This window comes from Octopus sinensis, linkage group LG26 (genome assembly GCF_006345805.1).
Source record: "Octopus sinensis linkage group LG26, ASM634580v1, whole genome shotgun sequence".
Classification (NCBI taxonomy): Eukaryota; Metazoa; Mollusca; class Cephalopoda; order Octopoda; family Octopodidae; genus Octopus; species Octopus sinensis.
In genome coordinates, this window is record NC_043022.1 from 22,716,121 (window position 1) to 22,735,645 (window position 19,525).

Genomic DNA, 19,525 nt, shown 5'->3' on the forward strand with positions numbered 1-19,525 from the left:
AAAGTCACGTGTGTACCTATACCGAACATAAATTGTAACCAAGGTTTGGCGGAAGATTTTAATTCAAAACTTATGAAAACAAGACATTTGTACTCAGAGCCAGAGCTGGTTTCAGCCGGGTTGGTAACGAAAGGGGAAAACTCAGATTTTGTGAATTTTCCGAAGTCTTCTCCCCACCCCGTTGGAAAAGATTTACCCCCATAAATTTCTTTATAATCGTAATATATGTCATTTGAAAGGTATTTCTATAAAATTTCATTGACCCCCCCCCCCATTTTCCTAAAACTTATATGGTAAAAGCTCGGATCTTGTGAATTTTTCTAAGTCCTCTCCCCAGCCTCCTGTTGCTTTGCACGCATTTTTTTTTCATATTCGTTTCCTACATATTGTTTTACACCCATTGCAGTATTTTGGATTTTCATTTCCGGGTCAAGATGTAAACATTAACCGAAAGGGTTAGGGTTATTATTAAAGTGGTGAGCTGGCTGAGTCGTTACTGCATCAGACAAAATGCATAGCAGGAATGAGAACCCAGGTTTGAAATTTCCCCAAGACACCTGATGAAGGCTGGAGGGTATATCAGCCGAAACGTTGTGTTAACAACAAACAAGATGTGGACAAATATCCATCGAATGTAAATAATGTTCAGAATTCCTCATCTCTTAAATATAGAACTGTATCACATAATGGGGTCACAAAATAGCACTGGTGCTGGTGCCATGTGAAAGGTACCCTGCACACTCTGTAAAGTGGTTAGCATTAAGAAGGGCCTTGAGCCATAGAAACCATGCCAAAACAGGCAATTGGAGTACCGTGCAGCTCTCTGTCAACCCATCCAACCCATGGGAAATGGATGTTAAATGATGATGATAATAAATGCAGGTAAGGCAGCGAGTTGGCAGAAATGTTAGCACGCTGGGCGAAATGCGTAGCCGTATTTCGTCTGCCACTACGTTCTGAGTTCAAATTCCGCCGTGGTCAACTTTACCTTTCATCCTTTCAGGGTCGATAAATTAAGTACCAGTTATGCACTGAGGTTGATGTAATTGACTTAATCCCTTTGTCTGTCCTTGTTTGTCCCCTCTATGTTTAGCCCCTTGTGGCTAGTAAAGAAATAGGTATGGCTGAGTTTTAAGAAGTTTGCTTCCCAACCATATGTCCCATGTGACACCAGCACAGGTACCTTTATAAGCGACACCAGGATGGGTACCTTTTACATGATACTAGCATGGGGGCTTTTCGCGTATCACCTTACATCGTTACCAGCATCGCTTTACTGGCACCTGTACCATTGGCATGTGTAAAAAGATTCGAGCGAGGTCATTGCCAGTACCGCCTGACTGGCCCCTGTGCCGGTGGCACGTAAAAGCACCCACTACACTCTCGGAGTGGTTGGCGTTAGGAAGGGCATCCAGCTGTAGAAACTCTGCCAAATCAAGACTGGAGCCTGGTGTAGCCATCTGGTTCGCCAACCCACAGTCAAACCGTCCAACCCATGCTAGCATGGAAAATGGACGTTAAACGACAACAATGAACCAGCACAGGTGCCTTTTATGTGGCACTGGCACATATAACATCATTGCTGTATAATGAAAGTAAATGGGAAAAAGACTCACCTTAAGTTCTTCATTCTCAGACCAAACTTTATTGACTTCTTCTAATCTGTTCTGGGTCTCTTGGTCCTTGGAGTTGATCAGCTGCCATAGAATACAATAGAACATCATTCAATAGAAGTCTTACTATATTCAATATAGGATCTTTTCGGTTTGATCGATAGTTTTTAACATAATTTCTAGGTAACTAAACAATTTTAAACTTCGTATACTGGTAGAATGTGTTTATAAAACATCTTTTTCTCTTGGCTTTATTGAGAAAATTCTATAGTTTGTAAGATATTTGTTGTTTTTTTATTAAATTTCTGCAATTTCAACCAATCAATGACGTCCATTGAGGTAAACAACATTCTGTGCCGTATGAATATGTCCCTCGTTTAAGAAACAGATTGGGTTTATTTACATTTGTGAAGAAAAAAGACACCCTTCCTCCCACCCCTAACCCTAACCCTAAAACAGATTGAAATGCAATAGATCGATACTAGGGTCATAATTATGGGTGACAATTTCATATGACACCGCTAGAAAAAACTGCCATTCAAACTGAAAAGATCCTCAATATAATAAGACTTCAATAGAAGTCTTACTATATTGCACAGATAAATTATCGTAGGTCGTAGGTGAAAGGGTCAAAGGTTGTATTGTATGTATATTTATATATATATATATATATATTAAATAAAATAAAATAAAACACATCTGTTGTTCTTACCTCTTTCAGTTTAATAATTGTGGAATTTAATTCTTCAATTTTCTTCTCTTCATTCTTTAGAAGATCTTCCTGCTTATCAGCCTCTGCTTGCTTCACTTCTTCAACCGCCTTATTGAGTTCTTCCTTTCCTGTTCAACATTGTTTACATAAAGTATATGTAATAGCTTTTATCATTTATCTTTTACCCCTTTCAGTCATTTGACTGCGGCCATGCTGGGGCCACAGCCTTGAAGAATACTTTTTAGCTGGGTACTTATTCTATCAGTCTCTTTTGCCACAACGCTAAGTTATGGTTGGTGGTGGGGAATACACATCCACACACACACATGCACACACACACACACACACACATAAATAACATAAGTCCACTCTATAAAGTGGTTGGCATTAAGAAGTGCCTGCCAGAACAGATAGTGAAGCCTGGTGCAGTCTTCTGCCTTGCCTGCCCCTGTCAAACTGTCCAACTCATGCCAGCATGTAAAACCAATATTAAATGATGATGATGATGATGATGATGATATTTTCGTGCTGGTGGCACGTAAAAAGCACCCACTACACTCATGGAGTAGTTGGCGTTAGGAAGGGCATCCAGCTGTAGAAACACTGCCAGATCAGACTGGGCCTGGTGCAGCCTTCTGGTTCTCCAGATCCCGGTCGAACCGTCCAACCCATGCTAGCATGGAAAACGGACGTTAAACATTTATTAGAGTGAAACTGAAAGAAGCCCATCCTATATATGTATAATATATATGATGGGCTTCTTTCAGTTTCCCTGTACTAAATCCACTCACAAGGCTTTGGTCGGCCTGAGGCTATAGTTGAAGGCACTTGTCCAAGATGCCACAAAACAGGACTGAACCTGGAACAATATGAATGGGAAGTAAGTTTCTTATGACACAGCCATGCCTGCACTTACAGGGGCCCTCAACTGGTAACTCATTTATAAAAGAATACATGCAAAACGTGCCTGGGTTGGCAACAGAAAGGGCATCCGGCCTTGTGTATTTCTTAAATGGCTTATAAACACCTGCCACGCTGCACTTGTTTTTGTTCCAGCACACGATCTCAGATCAGGTCACTTGCTATGCAAGTACATATCAGTAACAATAGCTTACCTTGTTGTTCAGCTTTCTCCACAGCTTCTTTTAATCTTTCTTGTGCTTCCTGTTGCAAAGATTCAGTCAAGGATTGAACTTCCAACTTCTGGTTTTCCTCATTCTTTGATATGCGAGATTTTAGTTGTGTGTTTTCCTCCAAAGCCAGAGACCATTTCTTGTGCAAGAAGTCAATATGTTTTGCAGGATCTGTGAACATAAAAGAAACTGATTCAGGCGGCGAGCTGGCAGAAACGTTAGCGCACCGGGCGAAATGCTTAGCGGTATTTCATCCACTGTTATGTTCTGAATTCAAATTTCTTGCCTCTTCTCATCAAAACTACCATTTTGGTAGTTTGGTGGCTTAGAGCTTGTTTAGGCTTAAACAACAACAGCAGAAGCAAATACAACAACAAACATCAACAACAACAAATAGAAAACCAAAGAAAAGCACAAACAAACATGGCGGTGCCCCAGCATGGCCACAGCTCGTGAGCTGAAACTAGATGTAAATGAAAAAAAATTGAAACATACCTTCAGTAGAAATATTAACATTGATTCCACATTTTCCCAGAGATTCTTCAATTTTTTGTTGCCAATCAAATTCTATTTTAACCATTTGTTCAAAGAGAGTTTTTAATTGCGTTAAATTCTTCTCAGTGCTGACAGATTTTAAAAGTTTGATTTCCTGCGAAAGAAGACAGCTTTGCAAACCATTGTTCTTCATTCTTTCCTAAAATAAAGAAAAAATTCAAAATTCAAAATCTTGATGAAAATGGTAGTTTTGATGAGAACAGGTTAGAAATGTTAGAGAACTGTAATAAATGTTTCTGAGGTCTTTAATTTCACTTCTTTAGGTTTTAGGTTCAAATCTCACTGGGGTTAATGTTACTTCTCATCTATACACGGACCAAGAAAATACTGGGACTGGTTCTCTTGATTTCACTCTAAATATTTGTAATTTTGTGGAGGCGCATGGCCTAGTGGTTAGAGCAGCGGACCTGCGGTCGAGGGATTGCGGGTTCGAATCTCAGACCGGGTGATGTGTGTGTTTATGAGCTAAACACTTAAGCTCCACACGGCGCCGGCAGAAGGTAATGGCAAACTTCTGCTGACACTTTCGCCACAACTTTCTCTCACTCTTTCCTCCTACATCTTGCAGCTCACCTGCGATGGACCGGCGTCCCGTCCAGGTGGGGAACCTATATGCCAAGGAAACCGGGAAACCGGCCCTTATGAGTCAGGCGTGGCTCGAGAAGGAACAAATTTGTAATTTTGTACATACATGTATGTATGTATACATATATATATATCTTTTATCTTTTACTTATTTCAGTCATTTGACTGTGGCCATGCTGGGGCATAACCTTGAAGAATTTTTAGTTGAATGAATTGATTCCAGTACTTAATTTTTTTTTTTTTTTTGCTAAGCCTGGTACTTATTCTATTGGTCTATTTTGCCAAACTGCTAAGTTATGGGGACATAAAACACATCAACACTGGTTGCCAAGTGATGGTGAGAGGTAAACACACAGACACACACACATGCACACATATCATCATCATCATCATCATTTAACATCTTTTGGATTGTTTGACCATGGCTGGTAAGCTGGACCAGACTCCAGTCTGATTTGGCATGGTTTCTATCGGTGGATGCCCTTCCTAATGCCAACAACTCCAAGTGTGTAATGGGTATTTTTACATGCCACTGGCATGGGCACCAGTTGCGTGACACCAGTATTTTCCACTACTATGATTTCATTTGGCTTGGTGGGTCTTCTCAAGCATGGCATGTTGCCAAAGGTCTTGGTCATTTGTCATATATCTATATATATATATATCTATCTATCTATCTATCTATATATATATATATATATATATAGTAATACTAAGTAATTAAGGGTTTAGCAACGATTTGCCTCACCACACCTTTGGTGAGGCAAATCGTTGCTAAACCCTTAATTACTTAGTATTACTTAAACCTTCCTTGAATGGGGCTTTTGCATGCCGAAATCTTGGTGAAATAATGATTATTCCAAATTAATTAATTTCACCCTATATTATTTATTTATATATATATATTATATATATATATATATATATATTATATATATATATATATATATATATAATATATATATAATATATATATATATATTATATATATATATATATATATATATATATATATATATTATATATATATATATATATATATATAATATATATGTAGGTGCCGGGTTGATTCGGGGTTAACCACAGTAAATAAGGTACTCAATACATAGCAGAGTAAAATTAATTTATTATATAGAAGGAGCTTCTACAGGACTAGAACTGTTATATATATATATATATATAGGCTTAGGAGTGGCTGTGTGGTAAGTAGTTTGCTTACCAACCACATGGTTCCGGGTTCAGTCCCACTGCGTGGCACCTTGGGCAAGTGTCTTCTACTATAGCTTCGGGCCGACCAAAGCCTTGTGAGTGGATTTGATAGACAGAAACTGAAAGAAGCCTGTCGTATATATGTATATATATTTATGTGTGTGTGTGTGTTTGTTCCTTCAACATCGATTGACAACCGATGTTGGCATGTTTACATCCCCCAGCGGTTCGGCAAAAGAGCCCAACAGAATAAGTACTAGACTTACAAAGAATAAGTTCTGGGGTCGATTTGCTCGACTAAGTGCGGTGCTACTTACCACACAGCCACTCCTTCGCCTATTATATTAGAAATTGCTAAAATACTTTGTGTCTAGTACAAGTATAACCAATTTTATTGTACATAAATTTTAACAACAAAAATTTATATGAACCTCACCCCACAAAGACCAAAGGAACCTCCATTAGCCATATAGGTACCCCACCACCCTGGGCTATATGGACCCTCGTACTGAACCACTGATCTAGAACTCCTGTAAAATCAACTTACAACAGATTCCTGAAAGCCTGTTTCCAACTGGTGGATATCTTTAATGAATTCTTCTTTCTGCTTATAAACCTCGTTTATTTTGTCCTGCATCTTGGCTAGTTTCTCTTTCACCTTAGATTCAGCTGTAGCCATCTTTTTCAACATCTCGATCAAATCATCGTCACTGACCTCTTTCTTTGGAATCTCACTGCCAGGAACGGAGAAAATGGCTTGTATAACTCTGCTTCGGAAACATTCCATCTGAAAATAAAAATACAAACTGCATAAGTTCCATGGTAGACTACTGATCTCAGATGAACTACACACACACACACACACACACACACAGACACACACACACACATACACTTACACACACACAAGCATATTCATTTCTGACACACCACTTCCACAGATGTGCCCTGTCTCTATTTCTAGCAACTCATAGCAGTTGTCAACATTTTGCATGTAGTGAAGAATTATGTGTACCAACGACAAATTAAGTTCACTGAATAAATTATTCTTAACTGTGAATCGATTCACTCATTTGTCTACTTCAATGGTATACACACTCCTTTTGCATCTGTTCACCATGATACACACATGGAAGCACTCCGTCGGTTACGACAACGAGGGTTCCGGTTGATCCGATCAGCGGAACAGCCTGCTCATGAAATTAACGTGTAAGTGGCTGAGCACTCCACAGACACGTGTACCCTTAACGCAGTTCTTGGGGATATTCAGCGTGACACAGAGAGTGACAAGGCCGGCCCTTTGAAATACAGGTACAACAGAAACAGGAAGTAAGAGTGAGAGAAGATACACACATAACCACTACACCTTAATAATAATCTATTAATAGAGGGTGGCGAGCTGGCAGAATCGTTAGCACGTCGGGCGAAATGCTTAGCGGTATTTCGGCTGCCGTTACATTCTGAGTTCAAATTCTGCCGAGGTCAACTTTGCCTTTCATCCTTTCGGGGTCGATAAATTAAGTACCAGTTACGCACTGGGGTTGATGTAATCGACTTAAGCCCTTTGTCTGTCCTTGTTTGTCCCTTCTGTGTTTAGCCCCCTGTGGGCAATAAAGAAATAAATAATCTATTAACAGTAGTCATCATAATAATAGTCCTTTCTAATAAAGGTACAATGGTCTGAAATTTGTGGGAGGGGACTAGTCGATCACATTGATCCCAGTATTCACTGATACTTAATTTATCAACCCTGAAAGGATAAAAGGTGAAGATGACCTCAGTGGCATTTGAACTCAGAACTTAAAGATAGACAAAATGCCACTAAGTGTTTTGCCTGGCATGCTAATAGTTCTGCCAGCTCTCTGTTTGTTCCTTCTTGAGCCATGCCTGGCTCATAAGGGCCAGTTTCCCGGCTTCTTGGCGTATAGGTTCCCCACCTGGACAGGACGCCGGTCCATCGCAGGTGAGCTGCAAGATGCAGGAGGAAAGAGTTAGAGAACGTTGTGGCGAAAGAGCCTCATGGAGCTTAGGTGTTTCGCTCATAAACACACACATCGTCCAGTCTGAGATTCGAACCCGCGATCCCTCAACCGCAAATCTGCTGCTCTAACCACTAGGCCATGTGCCTCCACAAATATAATGCGCCCTTTTAAAGCCTAGCCAGGCTCATGGGCCCGGTTTCTATGGCTTATGTGTTCCCCAGCTGGACGGGACGCCAGTCCATCGCAGCATTACTCATTTTTTCTAGCTGAGTGGACTGGAGCAACGTGAAGTGAAGTGTTTTGCTCAAGAACACAACATGTCGCCCGTTCCAGGAATCGAAACCACAATCTTACGATCATGATGCTGACACCCTAACCACTAAGCCACATGCCAGCTCTCTGCCTTAGTAATGATGATGATGATAATAATAATCCTTTCTAATAAAGGCACAAGGCCTGAAATTTGGTGGGATGGGGGATAAGTTGATTACATTGATCGCAGTATTTCACTGGTACTTAAATAATCGACCCTGAAAGCATGAAAGACAAAGTCGACCTTGGCGGAATTTGAACTCTGAAAATAGGGATGGATGAATATGATAATAATAATGGTTCAGAATTTTGGCATAAAGCCAACAACAGGTGCTTAATTTATCAACCTCAAATGGATGAAAGGCAAAGTGGACCCTGGCAGAATTTGAACTCAGAATGTGAAGACAGACAAAATGCCACTAGGCATTTTGCCCAGCATGCTAACGATTCTGCCAGGTCGTGTATTAGTAATAATGCGTCCCCAAAGTCCATCCCCTCCTCACTGTGGTGGGGACGCTGGCACCGGGTAGTGTCAGAGCTATGCCGTCGGGAACTTCGGTTCCTGGTAGGACCACCTAAGGCAGATTGGGCTCAACCCGGCAGACGGGGCTCTGTTGAAAATCCTTGGAGTGTCTGTTTCAGCAACTGGCAGCTCCTCGGTCGTTCTGCCCCTGTGTCTGCGGACAATCTGCGGCAAACAGGGTGTCTCTACATGCAGGATTGTTGGGGACCGCTTGTCAAATCCACAAGTTCCCACGAAACTTCTTCCATAAATTCTCAATGGCGAATACAATGCCTCGAGGGTGGTAGAAGCTGACTCAACCCACCCAGGGTGAATGTCGCCACAAGTACAAGTAAGTAATAATAATAATCCTTTCTACTAAAGACACAAGGTCTGAAATTTGGGGGAGCGGGTAAGTGTATTACATCAACCCTAATACTTTCAACTGGTCCTTATTTTATCGACTCTGAAGGGATGAAAGGTAAAGTCAACCTCGGAGGAATTTGAACTCGGAACATAAAGATAGATGAAATAATGCTAAACATTTCTCCCAGTGTGATAACATTTCTGCCAGCTTGCCACCTTCATCTAATAATAATAATAATAATCCTTAAGATTTAACCCTTTAGTGTTTAAACTGGCCATACCAGGCCAAACTTGTCTTCCTGTTATATGCTTGAACCAGCCAGCTCTGACTTCTCACACCTACCCTACAAAGTCATTCTAAAAATAAACAGGAACATCATCAAAATCTCAGAGTTACAAGATGCTGTACAATTAATTTAAAACAATGTAATTAAACAGGCTTTACATTTGTCAGAGTAACCTGAATGCTAAAGGGTTAGACCAACCTTTTTGACAGACTTTTCCAAGTCTATTCTCACCATTCTTTCAGCTCTTTTCATGTCTTCTAATTCCGACTGAACTTTCTCCATTTCAGCCCCACTCTGGCGTTTCTCTTCCCTCTGCTCACTGACTAATTGCTTCAGATCAACAAGTTCCACTTGCTGTGACCCAACCAAAGTGTTCTTTTGCTCAATTTCTTTCTCCATCAACATCAAATTGTTCTGAAGATTGCGAATTTCTCTCTCTCGCACTTCACTTGTTTCCACAGCTTTGGCACCATCTTTCACTTTAGATAACTAAAAATGGTTAAAAACAGTCCATGGAATAACGCAAAATTCTAGGAATATGCACACAAATACTACTACCATATGTCTGTTTGTGTGTATGTATATATATATATATAATATGTCAGGTCACTTTCGAGTGCTACTGGTAACATGTAACCCAGTACAACCTGTTGCATGGTCGGGTCGTCGGCAACTAAACCAGGAGGGTGTATATTGGACACCCTGCAGGGTGAAAAATAAAACCTGTCAACGGGTGGAGGAACTCTTGAGAGCCAATGGCCATCCAATAAATGTCTTAAGGCTGTATCATGCGCGGGGACATCGAAATAATCGGACTGAATACTCGATCGCGCGGTTAAACCATTGGGAGTGAAGGACTCCTAGCCTTTGTTAGGGCATCCTTCTAGGAGAAGGTAACTCAGGTAACTGGGATAACTCCGACATAAAACATGCAGTTCAGTGGTTACCGATGATGTTGACTTGTTCTTCTTTTCGAATTATGGCTGCTGTTGCTTAGTGAGTGGAATTGACTCAGTGCACAGCCTTTCCTCACTTAAAAAAAAAATCTTCTTGTACAGTCATTGCACGAAAACAACATTGATTAAGCTTCGTGCAGTGGCCACACTCGATAACGAGGGGGCAGCTACCATATATATAAAAATTTAGTTTCAATGAAAAACATAAGTTCACAAATTTTTGAAGTTCTTTTAAAATTTGAACTTTCAACTGTTACCATATAACAAATCCTCATCCATACCTGATCCCAATGCTGGAATTTCAAGAACCAAATGAAGGGAAGATTTTTAATCCTGGGTTCATCCTGATTCCAAAAAGGTATAATATCTCTATATAGAGTAGATGTAGACTGAGACACAGGTGTCCCAGATGGACGGACGGACAGACAGAATTTTGTGTTTGGTATTATTGATATTTGCACACACACATAATCATGCCTGCATTATGCATATTTAACATATGCACTTTGTAGTTCATATTTACATATATGCGTGTGCCTGATTGCGGAGTTTCACATTTTTTCACATGTGAATTCATAAGATTGCCTATTTATGAGTTTGTGTCTATCTCTTATGATAATATTTATATAAAAGCTTGTGCATAGGAGTGGCTGTGTGGTTCCGCGTTCAGTTCCACTGCATGGCACCTTGGGCAAGTATCTTCTACTATAGCCTCAGGCCGACCAAAGCCTTGTGAGTGGATTTGGTAGACAGAAACTGAAAGAAGCCCATCGTATATATGTGTGTGTGTGTGTATATATGTTTGTGTGTCTGTATTTGTCCCCCCAACATCGCTTGACAATCGATGCTGGTGTGTTTATGACCCCATAACTTAGCGGTTTGGCAAAAGTGACCGATATAATAAGTACTAGGCTTACAAAGAATAAGTCCTGGGATCGATTTGCTCGACTAAAGGCGGTGCTCCAGCATGGCCGCAGTTACATGACTGAAACGAGTAAAAGAGTATAAGTTTGTGTGTATATTCATTCTGTTAACCATTTTGGATCATTCACATGTGCACATACATACATGCATACACACACACACACCTATATTTATACATGTGTGTGTGTATGTATATGCTTATAACTGAGTGTGTGTCTGTGTATTTGTGTCTGTTCTCCCCACCATCACCACTGCTTGGCAGCTGGTGTTTACATCTCTGTAACTTAAGAGTTCAACGAAAAGACACTAATAGAATCAATACCAGGCTCTAAGAAATAAGTACAGGGGACAATTTGTTAATTTGTTCAACTGAATCCTTCAAGGTGGTGCCCCAGCATGGCTGCAATCCAATGACTGAAACAAGCACAAAAGATTAAGGGTCAAGATAGAAACCTTAGTTGACAGCTGTTGCAGGTTAGTTTCTTTCTTCCAGGCCTCCTTTTTGAGGGTTTCAAGTTCTCGGGTCAACTTCATGATGGAACCATCCTGAAAAGACATTAGAATTGGTCATGTAAACAAAATCAGAAACTGATTCTTCAGTTGGGTTTCACACTAACAGGTACTATGAGTAGGTACAATTTACCAGTTTGAATGCTAAAGAGTTAAAGGTACCCATGTCTGCAGAGTGTGGAGGCACGTGGTTTAGTGGTTACGGTGTCAGCATCATGATCGTAAGATTGTAGTTTCGATTCCTGGACTGGGAAAAATAATCGATGATTTGACTGAGGTCTGGCGAACCACATGGCTGCACCAGACTCCAGTCTGATCTGGCAGAGTTTCTACAGCTGGTTGCCCTTCCTAACATGAACCGCTCCGGTGCTTTTACGTGACACCAGCACTGGCAATGGCCACACTCAAATGGTGCTTTTTATGTGCCACCTGTACAAGAGCCAGTCCAGCAGCACTGGCAGCGACCTCGCTCGGACAAGGATTCTGGATTATTTTTCCAGTTTTTTTACTTAATTTTTGGGAGCGGTCAGGTTTATTTCAGATATTCTCATTTTAAAAATCATCTCTGGCTAATTGTTGAGAGGACGTTGGAAGTTTGTGCTCTCTGAGTTCTCATTGTTGTTGTTGTTGCTATTATTATTATTATTATTATTATTAGAAGTAGTAGTAGTAGTAGTAGTAGTAATAGTAGTAATAAACACTTCTTTCTAATATTGAGACACAAGTCATCTTATGAAAAATCTCTTCCTAAAGCTAAGACACCCAATCCTGTTATGACCCACCCTTACTACAAAACCTCTCTCTGAAGCCAAGACATCAGTGTCGTAATGACCTACCTTATCGGACACTTCTCTCTGCAGCTGAGACACAAGCCCAGTAATGATGCTTTTGTCCTTTCTCAGTTGCTCCACTTCTATCTGTACTTTACTCAACTGCTTGGCTTTATTCTCCAACTCATGTTTAACGTACACACTGGATGGATCTGGTTTCGAATCCACTTTCAACACCTGTAAATTAGAAAAAAGTGTACAATATTAGGTACAGGTGTAGCTGTGTGGTAAGAAGTTTGTGCCCCAACCACATGGTTCCAGGTTCAATCCCACTGAGTGGCAGCTTGGGCAAGTGACTTCTCTAATAGTCTCGGGCCAACCAAAGCCTTGTGAGTGGCTTTGGTAGATGGAAACTGAAAGAAGCCTATTGTACATGTGTGTGTGTATGTGCAGGTGTGGCTGTGTGGTAAGAAGTTAGCTTCTCAACCACATGGCTCCAGGTTCAGTCCCACTGCATGGCACCTTGGGCAAGTCTCTTCTACTGTAGCTTTAAGCTGACCAAAGCCTTGTGAGTGGATTTGATAGGTGGAAACTGAAAGAAGCCCATCATATACATATATATATATAATATATATATATATATATATAATGAGTATGTGTGTCTTTCTGTCAGTGTTTGCTTCCCACTTCCACTTGACAACTGGTAGAATAAGTATCAGGATTTAAAAAATGAAAGTATTGGTGACAATTTATTCGATTAAAATTCTTCAAAGTAGTGCCCCCAGCATGGCCACAGTCTAACAACTGAAACAAGTAATAGATAAATGGTTATTGATGATGATGATGATGAGGGTTCAAGTTGATCCGATCAATGGAACAGCCTACTCGTATATATATATGCATAAATATAGATGTATGTATAATATATATATATTTATGTACACACACACACACACACACACACATATGATGGGCTTCTTTTAGTTTCCATCTACCAAATCCACTTACAAGGCTGGTCTTTTGAATTACGGGTACAGCTTATTTTTGCCAGCTGATTGAACTGGATTAATGTGAAATAAAGTTTCTTGCTCAAGAGCACAATGCAGTATCAGGAATTGAACTCACGACCTCATGTTGCTTCATTTCACTCAACTGGCAAAACTGAGTAGTACCCGTATTTCAAAGGGCCAGTCTTATCACATTCTGTATCGTGCTGGATCATCATCATCATCATCATCATCGTTTAACGTCCGCTTTCCATGCTAGCATGGGTTGGACGGTTCAACTGGGGTCTGGGAAGCCAAAAGGCTGCACCAGGCCCAGTCAGGTCTGGCAGTGTTTCTACAGCTGGATGCCCTTCCTAACGCCAACCACTCCGTGAGTGTAGTGGGTGCTTTTTACGTGCCACCTGCACAGGTGCCAGGTGAGGCTGGCAAACGGCCATGATCAGATGGTGCTTTTTACATGCCACCGGCACGAAGCCAGTCGGGGCAGCGCTGGCAACGGCCATGTTCGGATGGTTCATACCACCGGCACTGGTATCACAGCTGCAATTTCCATTGATGTTGATTGATTTCGATTTCTCTTCTTGAGAAATACATTAAGGGTACACGTGTCTGTGGCATGCCCAGCCACTTGATTGTTAATTTCATGGGCAGACTGTCCTGTTGACAAAATCGGCCGGAACCCTTGTCATCGGAACCAACAGAATTTCAGTATATGCGTGCTTGCGCATGTGTGTATGTATGAAATCTCTACTAAGATTTGATGACCAGACCTTATGCATGCATAAGATCTTATGACAGCATAAGATCTGGTCATCAAATCTAAGTTGAGATTTCAAACTTAAAATCTTCAAAGCCACAGTCGAACCAATTCTACTATATGGCTCAGAAACCTGGACGTTATCAAAGAAGCTTGAGAGGCGGTTGGATGGAACCTACACTCGCCTCCTTATGAGAGCTCAAAATCTCTCGTGGAAGCGTCATCCAACCAAAATGCAAATATATGGGAAACTACCACCTGTGTCATCTCTTGTGAAAGGTAGGAGAGTCCAGTTTGCTGGACATTGTTGTAGAGCTGAAAAAGAGGTAATTTCTACTCTTCTCCTCTGGAAGCCATCTACTAGCAATACCAGAGGGCGCACACTCTCCTACCCTGATGTAATCTCCAGGGATACAGGCATCCAGCAACAGGACCTCCGTAATGCTATGATGGACCGTGAAGTCTGGCGTAGCATAGTAAATTCCATTGTCTCGAACACGGTCGAACAATGATGATGTATGTATGAATGAATGAATATGTATGCAAGCAGGATGAGTCTGCCGCCAGAAACCAGCTGGTCTTACCATGCTGGAGGGGAGTTGTTCGCTCCCTTACTCACAATATAACAGACACAGGTTGTGTGTGGTTAAGCAGCTGGAAAAGATGTATTCCTGGGGTTAAAATGTAGTAACGTTGTTCTGCATGGAACAGCCATGTAAAAGTGACAACAAACATTACTGTTAAATACTGTTACTACATGAATCTCTTTGTGGAGGCACAATGGCTCAGTGGTTAGGGCAGCAGACTTGTGGTTGGAGGATCGTATTTTCGATTCCCAGACCAGGCGTTGTGTGTGTTTATTGAGCAAAAACACCTAAATCTCCACAAGGCTCTGGCAGTGGGTGATGGCGACCCCTGTTGTACTTCTTCGCCCCAACTTTCTCTCACTCTTTCTTCCTATTTCTTGAGAAATGCTTTGATGGACTGGCGTCCCATCCAGCTGGTGGGGAACACATATGCCAGAGAAACCAGGAAACTGGGCCCATGATCCTGGCTAGGCTTGAAAAGGGTGCATAAATAATAAAAATAAATATATCTGTGAAGGCACATAGCCTAATGGTCAGGCTGTTGTACTCACAATCGCTAGACTGTGGGTTCAATTCCTTGACTGGACCAATATGTTGTGTTTTTGAGCAAAATACTTTATTTCACATTGCTCCAGTCCTTCTTTTGATCATGGGTATTGTTGGCATGCTCATCTACCCAGCTGATGGGCCCTGTTTCCCGGTTTCTGTGGCATACGTGTTCTCCCCAGCTGGACAGGAAGCCAGTCCATCGCAGCGTTACTCAAGAAACAGGAAGAAAGAGTGAGAGAAAGTTGGGGCGAAGGAGTACAACAGGGGTCACCATCACCCACTGCCAGAGCCTTGAAAAGGGCGCGTAAATAAAAAAAAATGAATCTCTTTCAGAGATTTTAAAACTAGCTACTTTAGTATGTTATATATATACTTAGGCGCAGGAGTGGCTGTGTGGTAGGTAGCTTGCTAACCAACCACATGGTTCCGGGTTCAGTCCCACTGCGTGGCATCTTGGGCAAGTGTCTTCTGCTATAGCCTCGGGCCGACCAATGTCTTGTGAGTGGATTTGGTAGACGGAAACTGAAAGAAGCCTATCGTATATATGTATATATATATATATGTATGTGTTTGTGTGTCTGCGTTTGTCCCCCTAGCATTGCTTGACAACCGATGCTGGTGTGTTTACATCTCTGTAACTTAGCAGTTTGGCAAAAGAGACCGATAGAATAAGTACTGGGCTTACAAAGAATAAGTCCCGGGGGTCAATTTGCTCGACTAGAGGCGGTGTTCCAGCATGGCCGCAGTCAAATGACTGAAACAAGTAAAAGAGTAAAAAAGAGAGAGAGAGAGAGAGAGTTACCTGTACTGTCTTAAACTCCTCACAAACATCTGATGGCTGGTTGTCATTGTATCTCGCTATGGCACTGTAGGGTGTGGATGAAGAAACAGGCCGACATTTTGGCTGCAGTTCAACACTTTCATCTTTCATTTCGCTTTTGTTCTCTACATGTTGCTGCTCACATTGATCTCTTAAAAGCTTAATGCTACATGTTGCGCTGTTTTGTGCTGAGCAACTGTTGTTCTGAAATTCATCAAAGATATTACATGCTATATGTTGTATGATTAAATATCAAACAGATGATGCTTTTGAAACTTCTAGGAAATAGCATTTATGAGAGGTGAAGGCTGGACTGTGTGGGTGGGAAGCTGGCTTTCCAACCATGAGTTCTTGGGTTCATTCCCACTGCATGGTAGCTTGAGTCTCTTCTGTTATAACCCCAGGCTGACCAAAGCCTTGTAAGTGGATTTGGTAGACAAAAACTAAAAGAAACCCATCATATATGTGTGTGTGTGTGTGTATATATATATATATATATATATATATATATATATATATATATAGGCACAGGAGTGGCTGTGTGGTAAGTAGCTTGCTAACCAACCACATGGTTCCGGGTTCAGTCCCACTGTGTGGCATCTTGGGCAAGTGTCTTCTGCTATAGCCTCGGGCCGACCAATGCCTTGTGAGTGGATTTGGTAGACGGAAACTGAAAGAAGCCTGTCGTATATATATATATGTATGTGTGTGTGTGTCTGTGTTTGTCCACCTAGCATTGTTTGACAACCGATGCTGGTGTGTTTACGTCCCCGTCACTTAGCAGTTCGGCAAAAGAGACCGATAGAATAAGTACTGGGCTTACAAAGAATAAGTCCCAGGGTCGATTTGCTCGACTAAAGGCGGTGCTCCAGCATGGCCGCAGTCAAATGACTGAAACAAGTAAAAGAGTATAGTTAATCCGAACATGAAAACACAACAACGCGAGGACGTGGAACAAATATAGTATTATTGGACGCTCAGGAAGGAAGATACAAACATACGTTTATATCTGTGTGTGTGTATGTATATATATATATATATATATATATATAAATTAGAAAAAAAACACCTTTTATCAATTCAAAATGAAAAATTAAATTACACCATCTAGAAAATCACATATAATAGAAAGATTAAATATAAGATAAAAAATATAATGATGATTAAGTGCAAAATAATAAATAAAATGTTTATATACTTAAGATCACCACCCACTCTCTCTCTTCTGTCCTCCCTCAGTTATAGGAGCCTTAACCTTGCAAGTTATCAGGCAATCATCACTAGTGCTGATGCTATGGAAAAAGCAACCAGTATACTCTGTAAAATGGTTGGCGTTATGAAGGGCAACTAGTTTTAGCTTCTCTACTGCAAGAGCTCTGTTCTGTTCTAGCCTATTCTAACAGACTTTAGCAGACTCTGACATATAACAGCAGCAGCAGCTGTAGTAGTGACAGTAAAGTAGCGGTAGTGGTAGTGGTAGTTGAAAATACCCTCTTCCCAGAATTGAGGTACCTGGGAGGATAAGTCGAAAGGTAAGATCCTATAAATCCGCACAAACTTGCCGGACAACCCAATAAAAAAAAATGTACATTTAAACCAAAGTGTAGGGGCAAGGAGAAATGAAAAAGAGGAGGAGAAGGTTTACTGACCTTGTTAGTGAACATGTGGTCCCTTGGTGGGTGGATTGTGTATGAAGTATTTAGAATCTCTTGTGGGAAGTTGATAGGCTGCTCAGACCGATTATTATAAGAGGACGAGGCAGAAGGGGCGGTCATTGAGTAACCATCACCTGTGGTAAAGAAAATGTTTTATATAATATTGATTAGCAGATATTGATGTAATTTTGTTGCAGGAGGAAATATTTAAAGTTAAGGGCTACGCCCTGCAGCAGAGAATGGAAGAATGTAGCAGAACAACATTTTATACACGCATGAAAGTTACCTCAGTCTAATAAAGGTATGTTGACTTAGCTTATATCACACCATTGTACCACATAACACACTGTTCTACATAATACACCTCTCACATTTCACACTGTGCTCCTACATTACACTCTGACCTCTCACATTACACACTAACTTCACATATTACATGCTGACCTCCCTCATAACACGCAAGCTTCCATCATAACACGCAAACTTCCCTCATAACACACAAACTTCCCTCATAACATGCAAACTTCCCTCATAACACGCAAGCTTCCCTCATAACATGCAAACTTTCCACATAGGGTCAGGTGTGGCTGTGTGGAACATCATCATCATCATCGTTTAACGTCTGTTTTCCATGCTAGCATGGATTGGACGGTTCAACTGGGATCTGGGAAGCCAGAAGGCTGCACCAGGCCCCAGTCTGATCTGGCAGTGTTTCTACAGCTGGATGCCCTTCCTAATGCCAACCACTCCGTGAGTGTAGTGGGTGCTTTTTACATGCCACCGGCACGGAAGCCAGTCAAGGCGGCACTAGCATTGGCCACGTTTGGATGGTGCTTTTTATCTGCCACCAGCACAGAAGCCAGTCAAGGCGGTGCTGGCATCAGCCATGCTTTGACTGGCTTAGGGAAAACGATTATATTCAGATTACACTGAGGCACATCTATCATTGTCTCATGGCACATTAGTGTGCCAATGGCATACCATTGCAGAGCACTATACTAAATTAAATTCATATTACCGTGTGTTGAATATACATTCATGGGTTGTGTTGATGTGGTCATTGTTTCCATCATGATCCTTCTAGAAGTCTCTGACGGCCTCTTCTGCAGGAACCTGTTCTGAGGTACTGATAAAGTAAATGACCAAGGAGGGGTTACGGAGCCTGTAACCGCCCTTGTTCCAAAACCATTGTTGACGTTTTCTGCCACTGTGCTCCAGGTTGTCATAGATGTGGGGACTTCATGTTTCGTTTGGTAAGGAGCTGGAGAAAGATGGGGTAAAGACGGAGCTGATGGAAGAGGAAATATATTTTCTGTTGAGAGGTTCTTCTTGGGCTGACTCCATGCTGTCTTCTTCAAAGGTCGTATTTCTGAACAAGTGATCTAGACATAGAGTGGAAGAAATGGAAATTAATGTTATAATTCATTAAATTAATGGATCTTTTCAGTTTGAATGGCAGTTTTTTCTAGCAGTGTCATATGAAATTGTCACCCATAATTATGACCCTAGCATCGATCTATTGCATTTCAATCTGTTTTAGTGTTAGGGTTAGTTAAGGTTGGTTAGGGTTAGGAGTGGGGGGAAGGGTATCTTTTTCTTCAGAAATGTAAATAAACCCAATCTGTTTCTTAAACACGGGACATATTCATATGGCACAGAATGTTTTTTACCTCAATGGACGTAATTGATTGGTTGAAATTGCAGAAATTGAAGAAAAAAAGCAACAAATATATT

The 19,525-nt window shown here is 41.1% G+C and overlaps 1 protein-coding gene across 1 annotated transcript in view; it reads right to left on the bottom strand.

The window, feature by feature from the left end:
* Positions 1-19,525, bottom strand: part of LOC115224706 (forkhead-associated domain-containing protein 1-like) — a 77,428-nt gene that overhangs the window by 46,545 nt on the left and 11,358 nt on the right. The window contains exons 4-14 of the mRNA XM_029795562.2: positions 18,810-19,173; positions 17,786-17,925; positions 16,119-16,340; positions 12,483-12,653; positions 11,590-11,682; positions 9,455-9,745; positions 6,355-6,594; positions 3,954-4,152; positions 3,441-3,629; positions 2,326-2,453; positions 1,617-1,697 (exon numbers count right to left, since the gene is read on the bottom strand). Of these exons, the coding sequence (XP_029651422.2) occupies positions 1,617-1,697; positions 2,326-2,453; positions 3,441-3,629; positions 3,954-4,152; positions 6,355-6,594; positions 9,455-9,745; positions 11,590-11,682; positions 12,483-12,653; positions 16,119-16,340; positions 17,786-17,925; positions 18,810-19,173 (2,118 nt within the window). The remainder of the gene's footprint in view (positions 1-1,616; positions 1,698-2,325; positions 2,454-3,440; positions 3,630-3,953; positions 4,153-6,354; positions 6,595-9,454; positions 9,746-11,589; positions 11,683-12,482; positions 12,654-16,118; positions 16,341-17,785; positions 17,926-18,809; positions 19,174-19,525) is intronic.